This window comes from Rhinatrema bivittatum, chromosome 11, assembly GCF_901001135.1.
Source record: "Rhinatrema bivittatum chromosome 11, aRhiBiv1.1, whole genome shotgun sequence".
Classification (NCBI taxonomy): Eukaryota; Metazoa; Chordata; class Amphibia; order Gymnophiona; family Rhinatrematidae; genus Rhinatrema; species Rhinatrema bivittatum.
Genome location: NC_042625.1, coordinates 34,915,198 through 34,941,045, shown reverse-complemented (window position 1 = coordinate 34,941,045; position 25,848 = coordinate 34,915,198). Strand labels below are relative to the sequence as shown.

The 25,848-nt window shown below is 47.5% G+C and overlaps 1 protein-coding gene across 1 annotated transcript in view; it reads left to right on the top strand.

Moving 5' to 3' along the window:
* MPHOSPH9 (M-phase phosphoprotein 9) overlaps positions 1-25,848 on the top strand; it is a 98,545-nt gene that overhangs the window by 53,094 nt on the left and 19,603 nt on the right. The window contains 2 exon segments of the mRNA XM_029571349.1: positions 21,788-21,961; positions 23,269-23,444. Coding sequence (XP_029427209.1) covers positions 21,788-21,961; positions 23,269-23,444 — 350 coding nt within the window.

The window sequence follows — 25,848 nt, the reverse complement described above, 5'->3', positions numbered from 1 at the left end:
TTCACCTCAACCAATCCATTGTTTACCCACTTTCTTCCCAAGGCCTCATTCTCACCAGGGGGAGAGAACCTTGCACACCTTGGACTGTAAGCGTGCACTCGCCTTTTACCTTGATCGCACCGCAGTCCATAGAAAATCCACTCAACTCTTTTTGTTTCTTTTGACAAAAACAAACCAGGAGTTGCAGTAGGAAAGCAAACTCTCTCCAACTGACTAGCAGACTGTATCGAATTCTGTTATGAAAAAGCAGGCCTTCCTCTCCAAGGCCGAGTAAAGGCGCACTCAGTTAGGGCTATGTCGACATCCATAGCATACTACTACCGTTCTGTACCTATTGCAGATATTTGCAAGGCTGCTACTTGGAGTTCGCTGCATATCTTTGCAGCTCATTATTGCTTAGATAAGGAAGGAAGACAAGACTCTGCCTTTGGACAATCTGTCTTGAAAAACCTATTCCCAGTGTAATACCAACTCCTTCCTCAACCATCAGCCGTGATTCAGGCTGCCTCATCTTCGACCATGGCACATCAGTTGTTGTGCCTGTGCACGAGTTATGTACCATTGAATGATTCAAGAATGAGTCAGCATGTAGCTTGCTAATCACCCATATGTGAGGACTATCATCCTGCTTGTGCTGGGATAAAGTAAAATTGCTTACCTTGTAATAGTTGTTATCCCAGGACAGCAGGATGTAGTCCTCATGAACCTACCCGCCACCCCCGTGGAGTTGGGTCCGTTACGTTTTATTATTTTATTTTTTCACTCGTACTTTTTTGCTACAAACGAGACTGGAGGGAGACCCCTGTGGATGCAGGATCATGGCATGCTGGGCATGCTCAGTAGGCTCAGTGTGCCAGCCAAAGTTTCTAGAAACTTTGACAGACGTTTTTCCATGAGGGGGTTCCATCGATGATGTCACCCATATGTGAGGACTACATCCTGCTGTCCTGGGATAACACCTATTACAAGGTAAGCAATTTTGCTGTCTATCTAAATGTTTTGTGATTTTTATTCTTTATAACAGTTTCCACGATTTTTCCTGGCACTGAAGTCAGGCTCTCACCGGTCTATAGTTTCCCGGATCACCCCAGGAGCCCTTTTTAAATATCGGGGTTACATTGGCCATCTTCAAATCTTCAGGTACAACAAATGATTTTAATGATAGGTCACAAATTAATTGAAATAGGTCTGAAATTTCATTTTTTAGTTCTTTCAGTACCTTGGGTTGCATGCCATCCAGTCCAGGTGATTTACTACTCTTCAGTTTGTCAATCTGGCCCACTACATCTTCCAGGGTCACTGTGATTTGGTTCAGTTCATCTGAATCATCACCCTTGAAAAATGTTTCTGGAACAGGTATCTCCCCAACATCCTCTTCATTAAACACCGAAGCAAAGAAATAATTTAATCTTTCCACGATGGACTTATCTTCCCTAAGTGCCCCTTTAACCCCTCAATCATCTAACGGTGCAACCAACTCCCTCACAGGCTTTTTGCTATGGATATATTTTTTAAAAGTTTTTATTGTGAGTTTTTGCCTCTACTGCCAATTTCTTTTCAAATTTTTTCTTAGCCTGTCTTATCAACGTCTTACATTTAACTGGAGTTGGGACTTGGCTACGATGTCCCTGAAGGTCTCATCTATATACCTTTCTGTCTGCCTCATCTCCTCCAGGTTTGCCACTCTAGCCTCCAGAGATCAGACTCGTTCTCTGAGAGACAGGAGCTCTTTGCATCGGATGCACACATACAATATCTCACCGGCAGGTAAAAAATCATACATGTGACACTTGATGCAGAAGACTGGGAGGCCCCATTCTTGCTGCTGGACTATAGCCTTCATCTTAAATTTGTTCAGTTCCTCGTTAAGTTTTAGGAACTGCATACAATTAGGGTTTTTTAAATGTATTAATGTATTCACTATGTATATGGTAGTGACCTACAAGGGAATGATTAAACTCTTGTTAAGGTGTGGGGAATTTCTGAATTTAAGTTAAAAGGCTGATTCTTTTTTTAATATTTTATTTATTTATGTATTTATTTATTTATGTACAAGCCGTTAAGCCCGTTAAAACGGGCTACATCCCTCTGTCTCTCACCTCCCCCTCATTCTCTCTCCCCTCACTCTTCACCACCCCCTACCTCCCTCCCTCACCCACTCCTCCCCACCCTCCCTCTCCTCTCACTCAGTCCCTCCCTCCCACTCAGTCTCACTCACTCCCTCCCCCCTCTCTCCCTCCCTCTCACTCACTCAGTCCCACTCACTCTCACTCAGTCCCACTCACTCCGTCCTCTCCCTCAGTCCCACTCCCTCACTCAGTCCCTCCCCCTCACTCAATCCCTCCCTCCCACTCAGTCCCTCCCTCTCACTCAGTCACTCCCTCCCTCTCACTCACTCAGTCCCACTCCCTCTCACTCAGTCCCCCCTCTCCCTCTCACTCAGTCCCACTCCCTCCCTCTCACTCAGTCCCTCCCCCTCAGTCCCTCCCTCTCCGTCCCTCCCTCCCACTCAGTCCGTCCCTCCCTCTCTCTCTCTTCTCCCTCCCTCGCTACTGGCCGCTACCGCCGCCCGCTACCGCCGCCGCTCACTACTGCTGTCGCCGCCCGCTGCTGCCACTGGATGCCGCCCGCTACCGCCGTCGCTACCGCTGCCGCTCGCTACCGCCCGCTGCCGGTACCGCCGCCGCTCGCTACCGCCGTCGCCGCCCGCTGCTGCCACTGGACGCCGCCATTTTTTTTCTTTCTGACGCTGGCTCAGACCGACGTGCTCGCCCGCACATGCACGGTAGAGCTGGTCTCTACTGCGTATTTGCGGCACGTCGGTCAAGCTTCGTTTATCTAGTAAGATGTATTTATTTATTTATTTATTTATTTATTGTTGGTGTGAAAGTATCTCCTACCTATAAATTAAAGGATGAACTGGAGTGGGTGGGGGAGGGGAGGGAAGGTTGGGAAAAACAAACACACAAATTTCTGTGTTTTACCTGCTTTTCTGACTACCTATTTAATACAATACACACAAACTCCTGTTTTTTGCCTGCCCTCTGATTAGCTAATCAATACAGACACACAAACACACTAAATAATATACTCCAATAGTTTTACTTCTTCCCAATACTTTTAAGTTTTAAAAATTTCCTCAAGCAGTACTTACTGTTTCTTTTCAGCCACCAGCAAGGTGATCCTCTCCTCTCAGTGTTCCCACTCATAAACTTTGATTCAGTACATCACGGTTCCAGGTTCTTAGGGAAGTACTGTATTTTTCGCTCCATAAGACGTACCTAGGATTCAGAGAGGGAAAAAAAAAAAAAAATTGTGCTAAACCGGCTCTGTCCCCGGGTTGTGCGTCTTATGGAGCAAATTAGGGAAGTGCATAACATTTTTTTTTTCTTCTCATTTTGTTTTCGGGTCTGGGGAGGGCCATTTCAGTCCATTCCCCAGATCAGAAAACTTTTGTCTTTCTAATTCTGTGAGAAACCCCCCCCACCAAAAAAAACCCAAACCCATCCCAACACTTTAAATTAATTAAAAACCCCCACCCTCCTGACCCCCCAAGACCTGCCAAATTAATTAAATACAACCCCCCACCATCCTGACCCCTCCCCAAGATCTTCCAAATTAATTTACTACAGCCCCCCACCTTTCTGACCCCCCAAGACTTGCCAAAAGTCCGCGGGGGTCCAGGAGCGGTCCGGGAGCGATCTCCTGGACTTGGGCTGTCGGCTGCCAGCAATCAAAATGGCGCCGACGGCCCTTTGCCCTTACTATGTCACAGGGGCTACCGCTGGCATTGGTCGACCCCAATGATCCTGGTGATCCTATTGGGGGTGAAAATGGTGGTCCAGTCACTCCCCCCTCCCCTGGCTGCCTTTCGTCTGACAAGGAAGCCCCCTTAATGCAGTTCCCTTAGGGATTCTGTATTCCTCAGCTTCCACTTTTTTGAAGTAAAACAAGCCTGTTTTTGGCATCGGGGGCCGGCAGCCAGGGTGGTTTTGGAAGAGGAGCGTGCAGGGTTTAGTCTTCTGCCTCCCTCCTCCTGGCAGCAAATTTTCAATCAGCTGATTTTTTTTCTGCAGCTCGCGGCTTTTCTTCATTGATTATGCCGCGCTCCCACTGCTGCCTGTCTTGTGGTGAGCCCTCAATGCATATCTTACGCGAGGGGCTCAATTCAATATGTTTGCCGGGAGATGAAGGGCCTTCTCCGGCAGCACGAGTAAATTCAGTTTGGAGTCGCTCTTCTCATCGCGTGGCAAACCGTGGGAATGACGGCCATCTTGGGGGTTTCAGCAGCCTCCGATTCGGAGCTGCTCAGCGCTGACGAACCGAATTTTTTAGGGTCCCCCCCCTCCTCCTCCGGCAAGTCTAGGCCACGTTTTTCTTCGGAATTTGTGCTTTTCATGCACAAATCCTATCTGACCAGCTTGCAGGAGGAGGAGGGGGGATCCTTCACCTGGTCCCCCGCCGGCCAAACTTCCACGAATGGCCCCCCACTCGCCCCTGCGCCTCCAGAAGCGCAGGGGTCTGTCTGGATGCGGGTGGTCCCGGGGGCCCCCCCTCTCCCGGACCCTCCAGCACCCCCGGGGATCCCAGATCAGGGTCTGGACCTAGCGGAGATGCTCCCTCCTCTGGATGGGGATGACCCGAGGGTTCTCAGTCTATTTCAGAAGGAAGAGTTTGGAGCCCATCATTCCTTTTGTCCTTCAGGAGTTGGGGATCGAGGGGCCCCCAGCGGATTCCCTTACAGCCCTGCTACCTAAGCATATGGACCCGGTCCTGGCAGGGCTTAGGGCTCCGGCTTGTGCTTTTCCTTTTCACCCTATGCACAAATTGTTACTCCTCCGAGAATGGGAAGCTCCCGAGGCGGGGTTCCGCGTCAGGAGAGCCATGGACAAACTTTATCCGCTCCCGGAGGACTGCTTGGAAATGCTGAAAATTCCCACGGTGGATTCTTCAGTCTCCGCTGTGACCAAGCACACCACTATTCCAGTGGTGGGTGCTACGGCCTTGAAGGACGTGCAGGATCGCAAGCTCGATTACCACCTTAAGCGTATCTTTGAGGTGCTTGCCTTGGGAGTCAGGACGACTATCTGCAGCAGTCTCATGCAGCGGGCAGGCCTTAGGTGGGTTCAGCAATTACTCGGCACCCAGGACCTCCCGCCCGCAGAGGCGGAGCAGGCTGAACGGTTGGAAGGTGTTATTGCGTATGGGGCAGATGCTCTGTACTATCTTCTCCACATTCAGGCAAAAGCTATGGCCTTGGCGGTTTCCGCCAGGCAGCTCCTCTGGTTACGCAATTGGTCAGCGGACCCGTCGTCCAAGGCGCGGTTGGGCGGGCACTCTGCCTTTTAAAGGTAAGTTGCTTTTTGGCGAGGACCTTGAGCAGCTTATTAATTCCTTGGGTGAGAACAAGGTTCATAAGCTGCCTGAGGACCGACCGAAACAATCCTGAGCGTTTGTACCTTCCCGTTCCCGATTTCGGGGCCAACGTAGGTATGCGACTCGAGGTCGGGGTGCTTCTTCTAGGGGTTAACTTTCCAGCTCTCAATCTTGGTCTCAGCCTTTTCGAGGTCGCCAGCCCTTCCGCGAGGGGATCTCCCAGCGTCCCATCCTGAAGCCCACTTCCCAATGAGATTCGATCGACCCATTCCTCTGTCCCCCAACCTAGGGGGTCGTCTCTCCCTATTTTTCGAGGAATAGGTCAAGATCACATCGGACCAGTGGGTCCTCGAGATCATCCAAGACGGTTACGCTTTAGAATTTTCTCGAGATCTGCAGGACCTCTATGTAGTTTCTCCTTGCGCACGTCTTAAGCGGGATGTGGTGGCCCAAACCCTTACCAGGCTTTGGCAGCTGGGCGCCATTGTTCGTTCCAGTGGAAGAGCTTGGCGCCAGCCAGTATTCCATCTATTTCATAGTACCAAATAAGGAAGATTCCTTTCGCCCGATCTTGGACCTCAAAAGGGTCAACCGGGCTCTCAAGGTGCTCCATTTTCGGATGAAGTCCCTGAGGGCAGTCATAGCAGCTGTTCATCCCGGCGAATACCTGGCCTCTCTCGACCTAACGGAGGCGTACTTACACAGCCCGATTCGCCCCGAACACCAGAAGTACCTTTGCTTTCACATTCTGGGCCAGCATTTTCAGTTCCGGGCGCTGCCCTTTGGTCTTGCCACCACGCCGCGCACATTTACCAAGGTCAAGATGGTGGTGGCAGCTGCTCTATGCCGGGAAGGAATCTTGGTCCATCCTTACCTGGACGACTGGTTCGTGAGGGCCAAGTCGGAGATTCTCTGCCGGCAGGAGGTCGAACGGGTTCTTGCTCTTCTTACATCTCTAGGGTGGATAGTCAACTTCTCCAAAAGCCATCTACAGCCTTCCCAGGGGTTGGAATTTCTGGGGGCACGATTCCATGCTCGGCAAGGTGTTCCTGCCCCATGCTTGGGCATTCAAACTTATCGACCAGGTGGGCAACCTTATCTCGCTCCCGATGGCGTGGGACTACCTCTAGGTCCTGGAGACTATGGCCTCCACCATTGACCTAGTCCCCTGGGCTTTTGCGCATATGCGACTGTTACAGAGAGCTTTGCTATCCCGCTGGCAGCCGGTGTCTGAACAGTTTCAAATGGTGCTTCCGCTTTCGGCTTCTACCATCGCCGACATACAGTGGTGGCTCTCGCTTCCACATCTTCTGACGGGAATGCCTCTTCAGACTCCACAGTGGATCATCGTCACTACGGATGCCAGTCTCTCCGGCTGGGGTGCAGTCTGCCAGTCCCTGACCACGCAGGGATATTGGTCCCCAGTCCAATCCTGCTGGCACATCAATTGGCTGGAAGCCCAGGCGGTTCACCTGGCCCTACAGGAGTTTCTACCTCTGCTCCGAGACAAGGCGGTGAGGGTCCGCTCCGACAACTCCACTTCGGTAGCTTATATCAACCGACAGGGCGGCACGCAGAGTCGCTTAGTGGCCTTAGAAGCCAGCTGGCTTCTTGCCTGGGCGGAGCGTCACCTGGATTGCCTGGCGGCCTCCCTCATAGTGGGCAAGGAGAATGTGCAAGCTGATTTCCTCAGTCGCCAGGGTCTCGATCCGGGAGAGTGGGAGCACTCGGACAAAACCATGGAATTGATCATCAGCAGGTGGGGTCCCCCGCACCTGGACCTCATGGCGACTTTGAGCAACTCCAAAGCCAACAGGTTCTTCAACCGTTGGCGGGAGCACTGTTCAGAGGGAGTGGATGCCCTCGCTCTCCCTTGGCCCTCGGATGTCCTCCTCTACGTGTTTCCTCCGTGGCCTCTCGTGGGAAAAGTTCTACAAAGAATAGAACTTCACGAGGGGCCAGTCATCCTAGTAGCACCCGAATGGCCCTGCAGACCGTGGTTCGCAGATCTGGTCAACCTGACGTTGGACGGGCCTCTTCGGCTTTGTCATCTCCCTCATCTGCTTTGGCAGGGTCCCGTATTTTTTCACCAGGCGGATCGTTTCTGTCTAGTGGCCTGGCTTTTGAACGGAGACGTCTGAGACGGAAGGGCTATAAGGAGGAGGTGATTGCCACGCTCCTCCGGGCGCGGAAGCCATCTACTTCTTTGGCTTATGTTCGCGTTTGGAAAGTCTTTGAGAATGTTTGTTCAGAATCTGGTGTCTCAGTGCGTTTGGCACCGGTTTCCGTGGTTCTTTCCTTTCTTCAGATTGGCCTATCCAAGGGGCTGTCCTTCAATTCGTTGCGCATTCCAAGTGTCCGCTCTTGGTTCTCTTCTAGGTCGAGTGGAAGGGCATACCTTGGCGTCTCATCCGGACGTGGTTCGGTTCTTGAAGGGCGCCAAACATTTGAGACCGCCCGTCCGTTCCACATGTCCATCCTGGAATCTCAGTTTAGTCCTCCGGGCTCTCTGTGTAGCTCCATTCGAACCTCTCCGTTGAGCTACTCTAAAGGATCTTACGCTTAAAGCGGTTTCCTTAGTTTCTATTTGTTCCGCTCGACGGATTTCGGAGATTCAAGCGCTGTCCTGTCGGGAGCCTTTTCTGCGTTTTTCTGATGCGAGAGTTTCTCTCAAGACCGTCCCTTTCTTTTTACCGAAGGTCGTTTCTTCCTTCCATGTTAATCAGTCAGTGGAGCTTCCTGCTTTCTCTCTGGCGGACGTCGCGGGTCCCTCTGGGGGTGATCTGCGCCGGCTTGATATGAAACTGTGTTAATCTGCTACCTTCAGGTCACCAATGAGTTTCGCCTTTCCGATCATCTTTTTGTCCTCTGGAGTGGTCCAAATAGGGGTAAACAGGCTTCCAAGACTACTATTGCTTGGTGGTTTGAAGGAAGCCATTTCCTCGGTATATCTTTGCCAGGGCCAGACAGTTCCTGAGGGCTTGAAGGCTCACTCTTTGCGTTCTCAGGCTACTTCGTGGGTGGAGAGTCTCTTGGTCTCTCTGCAAGAAATCTGCAGGGCCGCTATATGGTCTTCCCTGCATACCTTTGCTTGGCATTACCGTCTAGATGTGCACGCCCCCGGTTTTTGGTTCTTTTGGGCGGCAGGTGCTTCGAGCGGGACTATCTTGATCCCACCCGGTTTAGGGAAGCTTTGGTACATCCCAAGGTCTGGACTGATCCAGGTACATACAGGGAAAGGAAAATTAGTTCTTACCTGTTAATTTTCATTCCTGTAGTACCACGGATCAGTCCAGACGCCCTTCCCTGGTTCCTTTCTTTCCTGCCGTCCGCTTGAAGCTCTTTTTTCAAGTCTATGGATGAATGTCACCTATCATTATCTTACGGACACCGGAAGCATCTGTGTTGATGACCAAGGATATGCAAGAGCGCTATTCTACAGAGTCCATTCCTTGTTGTTAATTGTTTCGATTGTTACTCTTTTGAGTATTGGTTACTTGCTTGATCTCTTTCCCGGGTTATATTAGTTCTTTTCTGCTTTGACAATGGTTATACTGAAGGGCTGCAGGGTAGGCTCTGTCCTGATATAGGATACCCTTTTCAATTTTAGTCTGTCTCCATCTGCTGGACAGGAGGCTCAACCCAAGGTCTGGACTGATCCGTGGTACTACAGGAACGAAAATTAACAGGTAAGAACTAATTTTCCTATATGAGTTCACTTGGGTTGGCCTGTAGCCTTCATGCTAGTCTGTGTCTGGGTGAGAACTCTGAATCCACACAGCCCAATCTCCACACACATCCTCAGCCAAAGAAGCAAAAAATGACTCCAACATATTCCACCCCTGGATTCAGAGGATTCACACTGACACCTGCTGGGGATTTCTCCCCATTCTATTTCTTACCTAAAGCAGAATTTTTCTATAAGCTTCTGTCTACCCCCAGTATTATAATTTGCAAGTTGTTCTTTTATTGTATATTTAAGCATAGGTCTTTGGAGAACTATATGGTTAACACTGAGTAAATGTCAAAATTTTTCCTTCAAAAATCTTATAAAATCTGGGGTCGGCGTGCACAAAGCTGCGCAAAATCGGCAGCCTGCGCGCGCCGCCTGCCTCCATTCCCTCCAAGGCCGCTTTCCTTCCACTCCCCCGCACCTTCCCCTCCTGGCCCTATCTAACCCTTCCCCCTACCTTTATCAGAAAAGTTACTACTGCCTCCGGGCAGTAGTAACTTACGCGTGCTGGCGCGGCAGGCCCTGACACAGGCCGCTGTGTCGGGGCACTCAGCCATGCCCCCGGACCGCCCACATGCCCCCTGGCCACACCCCTGACCACCCCTTTTTGCAAGCCCCGGGACTTACACATGTCCCAGGGCTTGCGCGCACCGCCAAGCCTATGCAAAATAGGCTCAGCGCGCGTAACCCTTTTAAAATCTGGCCCATAGTTTATATCCATTGCACAGAGGTGTTAAATATGTATTAAATAGCATAGCTCAAACTGCTGAGCCTTGAGGCAGTCCAGTAGTAGTTTCAGGCCCTTGAGAATACTCATTATTAAACTCAATGCACTGATAATGGTTCACGCAAGAGGTAAACCACTAACACAGTTCCAGAGCTACCACATTCATGAAGGTGATGTAATAAAAGCCTTCACAGTCCTCCCCTATTTAATTTCCTTGCTTTTCGCCCAAGTTATACAAACCCTATTCTCTATACTTGCTTCACCCATTTTATGTTTTCCAGGTTATTTCTTCCCTGTTCTTTGTTTTATCCAGGTTATTATTCCCTGTTCATTGTAAAACAAGACTTTGTCTATGTTATTTTGCTGGTTGTAATGTAAACCGAAGTGATAATTAATCTTGTTAATTGAGCCTCGGTATATAAAAGTTATAAATAAATAAATAAAAATAAAAAGGAAATTATTAAAAACAAAAATTCCGGCTGCAATCCAAGATGGCCACTCGCGACTAATGCTCCCGGACCACCCCCACCCTGATAGCGATTAATAAATAGAAAAAACTCTCGTTTCACCCCCTAATAGCGCATACGGGAATCTGATCGCTACCCTGATGTCCACCAAAGAAAAAAACGGCAAATTGCAGCGGTTTTCCTTTGTTAAAGCCGCGCAGGAGCTGCAGGAGCTGGGGCCTAATCGGGCAGACAGCAATCAGGGAGAGGCAGATGGCTCAGAGCTGGAGGCTCCAATCCTATTACCACCGCACACTACAGATGAGTTGCCAAAAGACTCTGATCTTCCCACAAAAACTTTGCTAAGAGAATGATTTATGGAGATCAGAGCCGAAATGAGACAATACAAGGAAGAATTACGTAATTCCTTTGCTGAGAACAGGGAAGAAATGAGAGCTCTGGGGCAGAGAGTAGATGAAATCGAAACCAGGGTGGAGGGCCATGAGGTGGCTATACATGATTTCTCTCAAACCAGCCTAGAGGTACAGCGAGAGCTTGATAATTTGAATGATAAAATAGAGGACGGAGAACAGTAATCGGAGATCAAATGTAAGGGGTCCCAGAGACGGCTGACTACACAGACTGTATGGCTACTGCCAGAGAAATTTGTGCTTTCATAATAGCACAGGATCTAACAGCTGCAACGTCTGATCAGGGGAATGAGAATATTAATATTCTAATAGAGCGAGCACACAGATCCCTAGGAGCGCGCCGACCCAGTAGCTCACGGGACATTATTGCCAATATTCATAACTTCTCACAAAAGAAAAAATAATGGCCGATTGCTAGGAACAAAAGGTCCTGGGCGTGGAAGGGCCTGGAGATTGCACTTTTCCAGGACCTGGCCCCCAGCACTTTGAAAAAAAGGTATGAGCTCAAGGAGGTCACACAGGCTCTCCGCAATGCTGACGTGCGCTACCGGTGGCAGTTCCCAATTGCTCTCTCCTTCCAAAACCAAGCAGTTACATACCGATTGAGGACAGCAGCGGAAGCGGTGAAGACATTTGCCCAAGCCGGTCTGGAACTCCGTCTCCCCACCTTGCCGCAACCTGTGAAACCCTTTTACATGGATGTTAGGACAAAATGGCAGCAGGCTGGGAAGATGAGATGCAGGAATCAAAACCCAACAGCACATCTGAACGACTCTTTTTCTGATCAGGGCTGACATGGCTGGCTTCGACTGCCAGGAACTCACTAAATATGTAATCTAAAACACGGGGTGATGTATGCTGTGTTATGATCTGTCTCTTTTGTAATTCCTGTAGATCATATACTCGAGCTCTTGCTCAATCATAGCATGTTCTGTTTATTACTGTATATTGTTGTATGGTTTGAATGCAGGGGTGGGGGGGGGGGGGGAGGGGGGATGGGCGGTCTCTGGGTGTGTGGGTTTCATGCCCCCCAAGGAGGGAATCCGTAGGAGAGGATGTATGGATTCGGAATTTGGGGTTATTTTTCCTGGGCAAGTAAATACACTGATGTTTCGCTATATCTGCACAGTCGGGGCGGGACCCTGGGTTCATACGTGAACTCTGTCCTCTCAGGTACCCTGCCTGAGATGCACCAACAGTTGTCACTTCCATATGTTTCAGGGGCAGGGGACACTTTTTCTAATCCTTTAGATCAATATGGTTAGATTTCTTACTCTTAATGTGAAGAGCCTTAACACCCGCAGGAAAAGGGATATGTTAGTCAGGGAACTGGTGGCCAGAAAAGCATCTTTCGCATTTCTACAAGAAACTCGTATCCGCAAGAGACATGAACATTTATTGAGATATAAGGAATACCCACAGGTTTTTCTGGCAGCAGCAAGCAAGTCCTCACGGTATGCTGGGACTGGAATCCTGATATCTGCTTCAATAACTTTTGAACTCCTGGCGCAGAGTCTAGATGCTCATGGCAGATATGTCCTAATTAAACTCAAGATGGGAAATACCATACTAACTCTGCTCTCTATTTATGCTCCAGTCCAGGATCAGACAGCCTTTTGGAAAAAGATTCAGACACTGCTGGCAAACGAGGTGGAAAGCCATTTAATAATTGGAGGTGACTTTAACCTCACTTTATGTCTGGAGAAGGATAACTCCCACCCCCATAATAAGCAATCCCACTGCATGGGACAAAAAACAAGGGCTCTTTTACGATCTCTTATACACAACTGGAAACTATCAGATATATGGAGACATTGTAATCCGACAGCCAAGCTATATACATTCTACTCAAATCCCCACGGCTCCTACTCGCGCATTGACCTTTTCCTGCTCGATCAATACCTTCTGCCTAAAGTTACTGGTACAGAAATCCATCCCATCACTTGGTCAGATCATGGGGCAGTAACTCTGGATTTAGCAGATGGAGTTAAAATAGGAGGACAAGCATACTGGAAGCTAAACACCTCTCTACTAAAAGATATTACATTTAAGGAAACGTTAACTGTGCATGTTCGAGAATACTTCCAACTTAATAGCGAACCCGCAGTTCCATTCAGTACCACCTGGGAATGCTCCAAAGCAGTGGTCCGCAGACTATGTATATCTCGGGCGGTGGCCATTAAAAAAGATCGGAAAGCAAAGAGTAAATCTCTGCAGTCCGAGATCAACCATTTGGTTAAATTGCACATGCACAACCTATCAACCAAAACATACGCCAAGCTCACTGATGCCCGCAATCGCCTGCTGCAACTGCACGCAAATAAGACAGCGTTTCAATTGGAAAGAACCAAAAAAACATACTTTGAGGGCAGTGACAAAGTGGGCAAGCTGCTAGCCCAACAGCTGAAAAATAGAACAATCCAAAGCCTGATACCTAAGATAAAAGACTCTAAGGGGAACATCACTACTGACCCGACAGAGATCCGGAAAAGTTTTGTAGATTTTTATACCCAACTATACAGCAGAGATGAGATGAGATCAGAAAGAATACCTTGACTCTCCAGTTACCACAGTGGAGGTAAGAGAGGTCATCAAAAACCTAAAAATCGGAAAATCACCAGGCTTGGATGGCCTTTCAAGCGAATACTATCGAACATTCTCTGGGGAGCCGGTGGATCATTTAGTGACCCTCTTCAATCATATTCGAGATGGTGGCTCTTTCCATGCCCATTCCCAAGCCAGGCAGAGACCCTGCCATCTGTGAGTCATATAGACCTATATCACTCATCAATCAAGACTTGAAAATTCTGGCACGTGTATTAGCGTTGAGACTCAATCGACATCTTCCAGGCCTAATATGCTTCGATCAAGTGGGATTCATCCCCCAACTAAAAGCCGCGGACAATGTCCATAAGATCTTAGACCTCATGTGATGGATGAAACGAGAACACATACCAGCAGTTTTGTTGGCAATTGACGCAGAAAAAGCGTTCGATCTCATGCATTGGCCTTTCTTATTTCAAACACTAGTGGCAATGAACTTCGGGGAATTCTTCCTCCAGTGGATACGCCAACTTTATACCTCGCCGAAAGTGACAGTAAAAGTCAATGGGAGATATGGCCCCTGTTTCGAGATAGGGAGCGGGACAAGACCAGGATGTCCTCTGTCACCACTGCTTTTTGCCATCTTCTTGGATCCTTTTGCAAGGCTGATCGACAAACATCAAGGGAGTTGAATTGGACAGAAGCAAATATATCATCTCATTATTTGCGGATGATATCATGTTCACCCTTACTGATCCCACAAATTCCCTGGACGGAGTGCAGCAAGAAATGACAGATTTTAGCCATGTATCCGGATTCAAGGTGAATCTTGAAAAATCTGAAGTACTCAACATTAATCTCGCTCAAGCGGACATAGCCGCTATCAGACAAACTTTCCCTTTCAAGTGGGCGAAGAAAGCCATAAAATATCTAGGAGTTTACTTAAATTCATCCCTTGAGGAAATCTACGCACTCAACTACTTCCCACTCCTTAAATCCATTGACCGCGATCTTCTCCAATGGCATCAGCGACTGTTTTCCTGGCTGGGGAGGATAGCCATCATAAAGATGAACTTTTTACCCTGCCTTTTAATACCTATTTACCACCTTACCAATCTACCTGACAACCTCTCTACTGAAAAAGTTACAAAAAAAAATCTTTGAATTCATCTGGAGGCGCAGGCCCCCCCGAATTGCCCGCCGCATGATGTTCCTGCCGAAATTGGCTGGAGGTATGGGAGTACCTAATCTCCTCCATTATTATACTGCTTCTCACCTGAAAGCTATATTCGACATTGCCAAACAAGCGGCCCCCAAACAGTGGGCACAAGCTGAACAAGCTATTGTAGGAACAATGACTATCAATGCCCTATTCTGGCAACCGCACTACACCTGGAGACCACTTTCGTGTATACCCTGGGCCCTCCAGACAACTTTAAGGGTATGGAGCACCTGGAAATCTAAACTACTCAGGAGGACTTCTTATTTTTACCAAACCTGCTTATACTATAATACCCAATTTCCAGCGGGCTACCAATCCATAGCCTTTAACTCATGGCAACAGGCAGGCATTATGACTATCAGACATATCTACAGAGGGGGACAACTAATGTTCTTACAGCAGATTAGTCAGCAGTATGGTGTGCCCGAGACCAACTTTATCGCCTATGCGCAAGTCCACGACTTCTTTCATTCTTTACTTCGAAGACAAGAATTGTGGACCACAGTCTCTTTTTGAAAATTATTGCGCAGGAGCAGACCAAATCTCCAAGACCACCTAAAAAATCTATGGTTTACTAAACAACTCTGACCAGTCCCCCTTACCGCATATTACTAAATGGGAAACTGATCTGGGAGAAACCTTATCTCCCAAAGAGTGGGGATTAATTTTCAAAATGGTGAGTAGGTGTTCCATCTCGGCGAGGCTCCAAGAAAACTGCTACAAGCTGCTCTATAGATGGCACTTGGTCCTGGCAAAACTACATGCCACTTCTGCTCAGCACTCCCCCCTTTGTTGGCGTGATTGCGGATTGATGGGAACGTTTCTACATGTCTGATGGTTGTGCCCGCAAATAGCACGGTTTTGGAAGGCCTTGGAGCTTTGGTTATCCCAACTTCTACAAACACTTATTGGCTTGAGTGCCAAAGTAGTCCTCCTAAATGGACAAGTTGGTGGGCTTGATAAAGACCAACAGAGGTTTGGCAGACAAGTATGGCTAGCCTCCTGGCTCCTGATAGCTAAGTATTGGAAAAGTAAACTTTTGCCCATGGTGGAGGAGGTCCTCAACCTATTAAGACAACACAGATGATTGGATTACTTAACAGCAGTTCGACGCAATTTGCTAACTTCTTTTCGGAAGACATGGAGCTACCTCCCAGCAATTTAGGAATTCGATCTGAACAGTGTCTTGCGGGTGGGCGGGTACCCTTCACATTCTCAGTACTCTCAATATTCTTATTCTCAACTTTCTCAAAGTAAATGCCCCCACTAAAATTGGTTCTGACCATTAGTTAGTTCCCTATCACAATACTGTGGCCTAGGTCCACATCACCCCAATTAGATTTCATTCTGATGGTATCCTCAGCATGTCTCAGTCAGTATGGAAGACAGTATGGAGTCTTCATTTAGATATAATAAAACGGTGTATTGAAGTATTTAACATTTTATTTCAATGAATGGTAAAATGATCCCAGGAAAAGGGGAGGGAGGGGGGAAGGGGGCTAAACATCAGAACATATTCTTAGTTTTTCTGTATAGCAACCACTGTGTTAATAATTATGAACCGAAAAGCAATGTTAGAATTTATTGGTTTATTGTTCTTGCATCCATGTTACAGACTGGTTATATACTTGTCATGTTCTGTTTAAATGCAATAAAATATAAAAAAACAAAAATTCCTCTGGGAGCACCTATGGCTCAAAGGTAGTTCTGAATGCCACCATATGGAGCACTTGGGTTCAGCTTCTGGGCCAGGCTTCCTGGGCTAGGGATGGTGCAGGGGCAGCATTCTCAGCTACTTGAGGGAGGAGGAGTCCCAGTTATTATGCAATGGTGATCTCTAGATGCTGGACTTGTGACCCACGACTGCAGGGTTTCAGGGTTAGCCCTGGTTCCTGTTCATACCCAGATCAGTCCAGGCAAGTGGGTTTTACATCCCTACCAGCAGATGGAGGCAGAGAATAAAAACTTGGGGCACTGCTACATAACCGAGAGTGCCACCTGCAGTCCCTCAATATTTCTCTGTCTCCAGCAAATGCTAGAGGTGCAAACCTGAAGTCCTAAAAAAAAAAAAATCAATAGAAAGAGACAGAAAAAATAGAAGAGGTGCTCCCTGAGGTGTTAGATACCTTCATGGACCATCTCTCAGGTGGAGCTGGGCAAGCAGAGGGTTGGCAATCCCTGGTCTGCCTCAGCCCACAAAATCCAGAGGAATTGAAAGGCAGGGGTCCTGGCTCCATCTGAGGTCTTCTCTTCCACACCACAGCCAGAAGCAGGGAAGTATGCTTTCTTGTTGAGTTTTTCTATGGAAGTGCTGTTCCTTAAAAAAAAAAAAAAAAAAAAAAAAAAAAAGAAAGAAAGGGGAACTTAAGCGGTGAAAGACTTGGGCTAATCAAGTGGTGCCTTTGAGCAACAGGAGCGATAGGCAGTGGGGAGAGAAGAAGCGTCTGGTCCAGAGCAACTGGTAGGAAGTAGGTGACTCGCACAGCAGGCAAGGTTTTCAGATGATCGCGGCAGGAGTTGATGTGAGTACGCCATGTGCCCCTACTTCCATGTTGCCGGCCTTTGAGAGCAGAAGAGCCCGTCGGGTTGTGGCCTGAGACACGTGCATCTCAATTCAGCTGCACTCTGCTTGTAAGTGTTGGCTGTTCATTGGTAGTTTCCCATTGAGCGGTCTAACCCGGATGGGCACGAAGGGCATGAATGGTGGTGGTGGCTGCAGGATGCAGCAAGTGCTGCAAGTCCGGTGAGGAGAACAGTTTACGCTTAAGTTGGAGCACATTATGTGGTAGGTGTGCGCATAATTGTGGTTGCAGGGTGCAGCAAGGGGAAGAGTGTACACCTGTGGTGACGACCGTGGAATGCAGCTAGTGCTTCTTGGCTGGCGGGAGTAGAGAACGCAGCTGAGTGTGAGGGTGTGATGGCAGTGACTGCAGGATGCGGCAAGTGCTGCAAGTGTGCGCGCACAAAGTGTGCCTCAGGAGGAGAAGCTCCGGGGCATCCTCTGAGGTAGCGCAGGGTAGAACGGTCACCTGATTGGCTGCTGCAGGCGAGAAGTCTCAATCACCAAACGAAGGAACGGCAACTATTTTGTCACCGTGTGGCAATCAGTTGGCAGATTAAGGGACAGGAAGAGATTCCATACCCCATTTCTCACCAGTTGCATATGATTTCTCAGTGGACTCAGAGAGGTGGTGATGAGATTGGGAAACTCATGAAGGAAGATTCCAGTGGCTCAGCAGGAATTTCCTCAGTCTTTGTCCTTTTATGACATAAAGCTTATTCTAGTTAAAAAAAAAACAAACAAAAAAAAAAAACAGGGGAAGCAGCACTGGGGTCCTTGCAATAGGCTAAAGTGGGCAGGCAAGACTCTCAGGGAGGCTCAAGTGCTTTTTTCTGCCTGCTAGACCTTCAAGGTCATCAGAGTAGTGTGGTTGGCAGGGCAATGATGAGGTTATTTCCCTTGCCAGAGGAAGCCCTGGAGGTTTGAAGTTGCCTAAAGTAGATCCTTTGGTCTTGGCAGTGGCTGTGCTGAAGGATGCCCAAACCGAAGCCTGGAGATTCAACTGAAGATGTTTGAGGTCTCGGCCTTGAGTCTGTGGGCGGCGGTCTGTGGCTGCCTTCTGTAAAGGGCCTGTCTGTGCTGGGCGCAGAAGGCACAGGAGAAGGAGTCTTCCCCTTTGAACGTTTTCCAAGTAGGCAGCTTAGTTGGAAGTTGGGTGGCGAATTTGCTGTATGATTTGTTTCGGATGCCCGCCAGGAGTACGGTCCCAGTGGTTGCAGCACAGAGACTCCTGTGGTTGTGTAATTGGTCAGCAGATGTGTGCTCCAACTCGCAACTGTGCAGTCTTCCTTTTAAAGGCAAACTTGTTCATGGAGGACCTGAAACAACTAATGAAGCCTTTTGGGGTGTCTAAGGGGGGGACTAGGTTGTTGGAGGATAAGAAGAGCAGCAAGGTTTTCCCAGCCCACTTCCTGGGTATGAGGAGATTTCGATCCAGCAAAAATTCCTCTGCTTCATTGCAAAAGCAGGGCTCAGGAGGGCAACAGTCCTTTTGAGATAACCGACGAACCTCCGGTCAGGCGACCAGGGGAGGAAAAGCTTCACAATGAAGTCAGGCTGGTCCATCAGAGGGAGACTAGCCTTCCTTTCAAAAAGGGCACCAAGATCATGTCTGATCAATGGGTCCTGGAGATGATCAGAGACAGCTATGTTTTAGAATATTTGCTTCCGGTCAGGGAAGCCTACAGGATTTCCCACTGTACATCTTGTGCTAAACGAGAGGTGATCCGGGATATGTTGCAGCTGTGTCAGTACTGCCAAAGGCACTCGGTCAAGGGAGGTACTTGATTTACTTTGTAGTTCCCAAAAAGGAGGGCATCTATCGGCTCATTCTGGATCTCCAGAGAGTCTCCCCATGGTGCTTTGGGTTCTGTGTTTCCAAATGGAGTCATTGCAGTCTGTAAAGGGGAAATTCTGGCATGATTGGCTTTAACGGAGGTCTATTTGCAGATTCCCATACACGAGGAGCATCAGAGGTTTCAGCAGGTCATGGTGCTAGAGCAGCATTTTAATTTTTGAGCTCTTCCTTTCGGTTAGCGGCAGAGCCGTGGAATTTCACGAAGGTGATGGTAGTGATGGCTGTGGCCATGAGAAGGGAAGGGATTCTGTTTCTCCCTTGCTTGAATGACGGGCTCATTTGGACGAAGTCAGAGGGAGAATGTCGTTGGGCTGGGTAGAAAACCTAGCAAAAGCCAGCTGGTGTGTTCCCAGTTGTTGCAGTACCTGGGGGGGGGGGGGGGGGGGGGGGGGGGGTGCAATCCAGTGTTGGCGAGGGGTTCCTTGCCTTGGAGAGGGTGATGGAATTGCGGTCTCAGGTGCTTTGACTGCTGCAGTTTTCGATGCCCAAAGTCTGGGATTTTTGCAGGTTCTGGGTTCTATGGTATCTACACTGGGATTGGTGCCATGGACATTTGCTCAGGTGCAATCACTCCAGAAGCTGCTTTTGTCCTGTTTTGAATCCTTCCTTTACCACTTCAGGGGGACTCCAGATCCAGTTCTCGTGGTGACTTTCTCACCCCAGTTTGGAGAGTGGAGTGGATCTGGAGGGTCCGGACTGGGTGGTCGTGACCACGGATGCTGGCCTCATAGATTGGGGAGTTATTTGCCAAGGGCGGATGGTTCAAGGTCTATGGTTGGTGGTGGAAGCGTCCTGGTCTATCAATTGTTTGAGAAACGAGGGCTGTGCGCAGGGCATTGCTTTCCTTCCTTCCATAGGTCCGTGGTTGGATGGTGAGAGTTTTCTCAGAAAATGCAATGATGCGAAGCAAGGAGAGGCATCCAAGAAGGGTAGTTCTGGTAGCGCCGTAGAGCTGCGTCACCCATGGTTTGCGGATCTGCTTCATCTCACAATAGACAGTTCTGTCAGATTGACTCGCCTGCAGAGCTTACTTTGGCAAGGGCCCATCTTGGATTGGGCGGATGGTCTTTGTGTCGTCTTTGTCTCATGGCTTGGCTTTTGAGAGGAGACGCTTATGATTGAAAGGGTACTCGGACCAGTTATTGCTTCCTTGCCTTAGGTTAGGAGGCCATCCACTTCTCTTGCCAATGTGCAGGTGTGGACAGGGTTTTGAGTCCTGGTGTCTGGGGGAGGGTCTGGAGCCTTTGCGGGTGAGCATTCCTCAGATAGCCTTTTTACAACAGGGCTTAGCAAAAGGATTGGCCTACAATTCATTTCAGATATTGGTGGCAGACTTCGGATGTCTTGGAGATAAACTACTGGGGAGGCCATTGGCCTTTCAACTTGACATTGTACATTTTCTGAAGGGGGTGAATCATTTGCGCTCACTGGTTCATAGGATGTGTCCATTGTGGAGCCTTACCTTGGTTCTGTGTGTTTTCTGTGGAGCCTCATTTGAGCCTTTGTGATGGGTGTCTTTGAAGGACCTCACCTTGATGTTGGTTTTCTGGTGGTAATTTGTTCAGCCAGGTGGATTTCGGAGCTTTAAGCTTTGTCTTGTAGAGATTCTTACCTGTGAATTACAGACGACAGGGGTAGTGTTGCATATGGTGCCTTCATATTTTACCGATGGTTGTCTCCTCGTTTCATCTCAACCAGATGCTGGAGCGTCTGGCGTTTCCAAATTGTGAAAGCGCTTCACTTATTGAATGATCGTCAGACTCTGTTGTGGTACCTCAAGGCCGATAATAGTTTTTCGGTGTTCGGATTCTCTGTTGGACTTGTTCAGCAGAGTACAGTAAGGAAGTGTAAGGCATCTAAAGCCACAATTGCTTGTTGGTTGAAGAAACCAGTTTTGTTTCAGCTTTTCTTGGTAAAGGTTGGATGGTTCCAGGAGGGGGGGGGGGGGGGGTGCATGCGCTGTATACTGTGGCACAAGCGGCTCCTGGGCTGAGGGTCAGCTGGTGTCTCCACAGGAAATCTGAAGAGTAGCGACATGCTCCCCACTTCACACTTGTACCAAACATTACCAAGTGGTTGTTCAGGTGCCAGATGAGGCAACGTTTGGGGAGAGTGTGTTACAAATGGGTCTTTTGGGTTTCTGCCCAGTGTAGGGGAGCTTGAGTACATCGCACTTGCCTGGAATGATCTGGGGTATGAACAGGAAAGGAAAATTGGTTCTTACTTGCTAATTTTCGTTCCTGGAATACCCCAGATCAGTCCAGAAGCCTTTCCCCATGATTGTGAAAGACCGTGGTTGCTTAGGTGGTTTATGATGCAGAACTTTCTATGTGTATAGATATTGAGCCTTTAGGACTGAAGGTATTCAGTATTTTTTGTTAGAGGGGGCTCCAATCCTTTATTCTCTGTTCGCCCTGGAGAGGGGAAGTTGATTTGAGTTTGAGAGTTTCACTCTATCTTGGCTTGGGTACAGGTCAATACTGAGGGACTGCAGGTGGCACTTTCGGTTGTGTAGCTGTGCCTGAAAAGTTTTTATTCTCTGCCTCCATCTGCTGGTAGGGATGCAAAACCCACTTGTCTGGACTGATCTGTGGTATTCCAGGAACAAAAATTAGCAGGTAAGAACCAATTTTCCTTTTGTCACTACAATGAATAGACAAAGCAAGTTTGGGGGGTTATAAAATAGAAACCCCCCCTTCCCCAGGAAATTGTGAATGAAGGCTCATAATGCTATAGACCAATGAAGGCTAGTAGCTATTGTGCTTGCAAGCCCTAAAGGAGCAGGAAGAAACCGCCATGCCAAAAAACAAAATCCATTTCGATTCGATTTCGTGTTGTCATTTTTCTAGTTGTTCTCGTGTGAATTCTGCTCCTGTTTGTTTCAAAACAGAACCTTCCCGCATCCTGAAGGGTCTCAGTCTCCCAGCAAATTAAGAACTGCTGATGTTGCCAGGCGGAAGTGGTTGATTCCAGGCACAGACTGTTCAATTTTTACAGGCCAGCCATTAGAAAGCCAAGATCATGCCATGGATAATCGGCTTCAGGATGACCACGTGCCAAATAGGTAATAATATTATCAGTTATAATGTTTGTTGAACTTTTATTTTGATAAAACAAGATGTAGGTGATGCCTTTTAATTGGACTAACTCAATGCATTTCTTACCAGCTCTGCATCCATCAACCAGGTCCCTGCAGGATAAGCGACAGTTGATATTCTTTATTTTATTTATTTGTTGATTTTTATATACCGACATTCGTCGGAACATCATGCCGGTTACCTGGATATACAAGTCGGTTCCGAAATCGGAGTGGCCTCGGAGGGAACTTTCCTTTTGCCCCTCCACCTTTATTTATTTATTTTTTTTATGCCTGCCTCTGGGCAGGTGTAGGTTGTGCGCGCCAGCCGAGTACCGGCGCGTAATCCCCCGGCACGGTTGCTGTGCCGGAGGCCTCTATCCCGCCCCGCCCCTTTTTTCAAGCCCCGGGACATACGCGCATCCCGGGGCTTGCGTGCGTCGCCGGGCCTTTGCAAAATAGGCTCGGCGCGCGCAGGAGCAGGTTTTAAAGGGTTACGCCCGTAACTCTTTTAAAATCTGCCCCAGAGTGTTTCTTTTTATCGCCTTCTATAATCCTGGAGCAGAAGACTGTGCTATGTGGCTGCATTCATGACAGTACTTTGTCCCACAACTCCAAGTATGGGCTCCCGGCTCCCAACTAAATCTGACAATGAGGCTGGCTTTTCATCCCAGTTTGTTTCCTCATTTCAAAAAGATATTTTATGAGAATATGATCGAAAAAATTCCTTCTAAGAGCATGATTTTCACATCTTAATAGTGGATAACTATGTGAGAAAAAATGAAAGGAAAAATCTTTCTTGCATAAATTTGGGAAAGCCTTCAATATGCCCTCATTGAAATGTGGATTAGGTGACACAGTAACATAGTGAATGACTGCAGATAAAGACCAAAATGGACCACCATCTAGTGGCTCTAGCACCGCTAAAAATTGTCAGGTTGACATCTTGTGGGTGTGCTGTCAGGTTTTTCCCCCTATTTTTCCATTGCGCTAAATAAAAATATGTGGGGCTGGATGAAGGGCTTCTGAAAAGCTTTTTGGTAATGTGCAATAAGTAAAGAAATAGTAGAAGATACAAATTAAAAATCTTAACAAAAAATGTTTCTATAAAAAAAAAAAAAAAAAAGTGGGGTGTGATTTGAATCACAGTGTGTCTCTGGTACACCTTTGAGTTAGTTTGCTTCTAAGATAGTAAAATTACCCACCATTTCTTCATTTCCATGACATGTTTTCTTCTAATAGATTTTCTAATGAACAAAACTTGAATTTGTATTTTTTCAAATCTTTTATTTAAGGTACCATACACCTCCAGAAAAAGATTCCTTCTGTAAAAGTTTTTCAAGAAATGAGATGAAAAACAAAGAGAAGGCGATGCCAGATACGCCAATCATGAAGGCTTTAAAAGAACTAGAAGGGAAAAAAGTGTTTAAAAATTGGGGCACACAAACCGAAAAAGAAGATACATCAAACAGTAAATCCATTTTTACTTCATCTTTCTTCCTAAGTGTTTTTCCAGATGGTCTGTAAAATCATTTTTTGTTAGGTGACCAGAGCTTCTTTTATCACTGTGTTGGGGCAGCACAAGAGGGATAGCAGTACAGTATTAGTCCTGGAAAAAAAATGACTTAAAGATTGTGACACCTTTTGTATAGGGCCAACATAAGCATTTTTCAAAGATGCTTTTGTATGTGAGCTGTTGAGAACCACCCGGGTCCCTTCAGAATCGCCAGGTTTACACTGGCACTCACTGAAGGAGAGAATGGAGACACAGAACATTTTAAGCTAGAAATTAAATGGTTTGATCACAGATGTACCCTGTTATAAACGTTTGAAGTTGCTTGTAATAAGTTAGTTTGATGTTTTCCTCAGTTCTCTGTTAAATGTAATAGGTTGTTGTACTTGTAAACCGGGGTGAAGGCTGCTAGCTATACCTCGGTATAAAAAAACGCTTAAATAAATAAAATGAATAAATAAATGTCACTTTTTGTCTCTGCCTGGAGAAGTGACATGATTTGCCTATGGAGAACGCAGCTAGAACCCAGAACTGCTTATTCCGCTCTTGCAGTTGCAGCATTGTGCCCTGCCTGACCATCAGCAAAACAGTAGCACAGAGCAAATATACTGTGGACAAATGTAGTTTCACAATATTGTGCTTCTGACCTGTTTTGAGGTGTTGGCATTTTTTTTAAGTTTATCAACTTCGCTTTTTCAAGTAGAAGATTAAATTCACTTTTTCAGAGTATTGTTTACTATTTGTGTATAAATTACAAGTTTATCATTTTTGTAGAATTTACCTTTAACATTTTATTTCATGTCACTAGCTCTGAAAATACATCTTCATGGTTTTGTGTAAATTATATTTATATCTGTTGTCATCTAGATATGTATGGAGGTCAGAATATTTCAACAGTAGATAAAAACTGATGTTGAATGAGGCTGTCTTAATTCTCCGAGGACAAGCAGGATGGTAGTCCTCTCACATGGGCGACATCATCAGATGGAGCCTGATGCGGAAAACTTGTGTTTCTAGAAACTTTGACTAGGTACACTGAGCATGCTCAGCATGCTCTATACCATGCATCCACACAGGGTTCCTCTTCAGTCTTTCTTTCCGCGGAGCTGGGAGTCTCGCTGTTTGATTGAGCGCTAAAATTTTGGCCTTTTGCCTTGGGGAAAACCTTCATTTTTTGCAATTTTTTTCACTATTTTTCCTTCAATCCGTCACCGGGTCCCCCTCTGTGCCTCCCTGTCAGGGTTTTCTGCGTTCGGGTAAATTTCATTTCACTGTCTGTTCCCTCCTTGGTGGCAGTGCCTTGGTGCCATTGGCCATCGATGCCTGCCACTATCGTATCGTCACTTCCCCCTTTTGTTTCACCCAATCATGGCCTCATCTGGTTTCCGCCGATGCCCCCAGTGCCCAAGGACCATGTCAATCACCAATCCTCATAATGTTTGCATCCTCTGCCTGGGGGCATCGCATGATGTCTGGGGTTGACGCTTGTGGGTCCAGATGACCCAAAGGGATGTCTGCTTTGACTTGACAAGATGGATCACACCTTTGGGTCGAAGAAGTCTGCGCCAATAGCATCCCATTTCAGCTTTTGACTGAAGAAGATGCCAGCCACAAAATGCTTGAGCTTCTTCAGTTTATGGAGCCTCCTAAGTCCCAGTGCACAAGATCCTTAAGAAGTTGCTGCTGTGGATTTAGGAACATCCCCTCACAGTGTCTCCTGTGAATAAGAAAGCAGACAGAGTTTACCTCGTCTAGAAGGCTACTGGATTTGATAAGCGACAGCTACCCCACTAGTCAGTGGTGGTCTAATCCACCTACAAGAGAGCCAAGCGCTCTCGGACCCACTACGCGGCGCCCCTGGGAAAGGATCATAAATCGTTGAACACTCTTGGGAGGAAGGTGTTCCAAGGTGCCATGCTTATTGCCCGCATCGCTGCCTACCAGCTCTACATGAGCCAATAATTGCGGGACATCTGGAAGCAAGTGCAGGAGGTGGCTGAGCAGCTGCCTTAACAACAACAACAAGACACCCTCATGTTGCTGGTGCACAAGGGTTTGGAGTGCAGCAAATACGAGGTCCATGTGACCTACAATGTTTTGAGATGGCATAGAGGGTCTCTGCAGCGGGAATCAGTGCCCGTAGAGTGGCATGGCTGAGGGCCTTGGATTTCCAACCAGACATACAGCAACAACTCACTGACATGCTATGTACTGGAAAGATTCTCTTCAGAGATAGGATGAAGGATTCTGTGGCCCAACTTTGGGACCATGATGAAATCCTCTAACAACTCTCTTCCAGCACTCCGGACCCATCTTCCTCATCCAGGAGATCATGAAGACCAGAGCCAAGGAAATCTTTCTT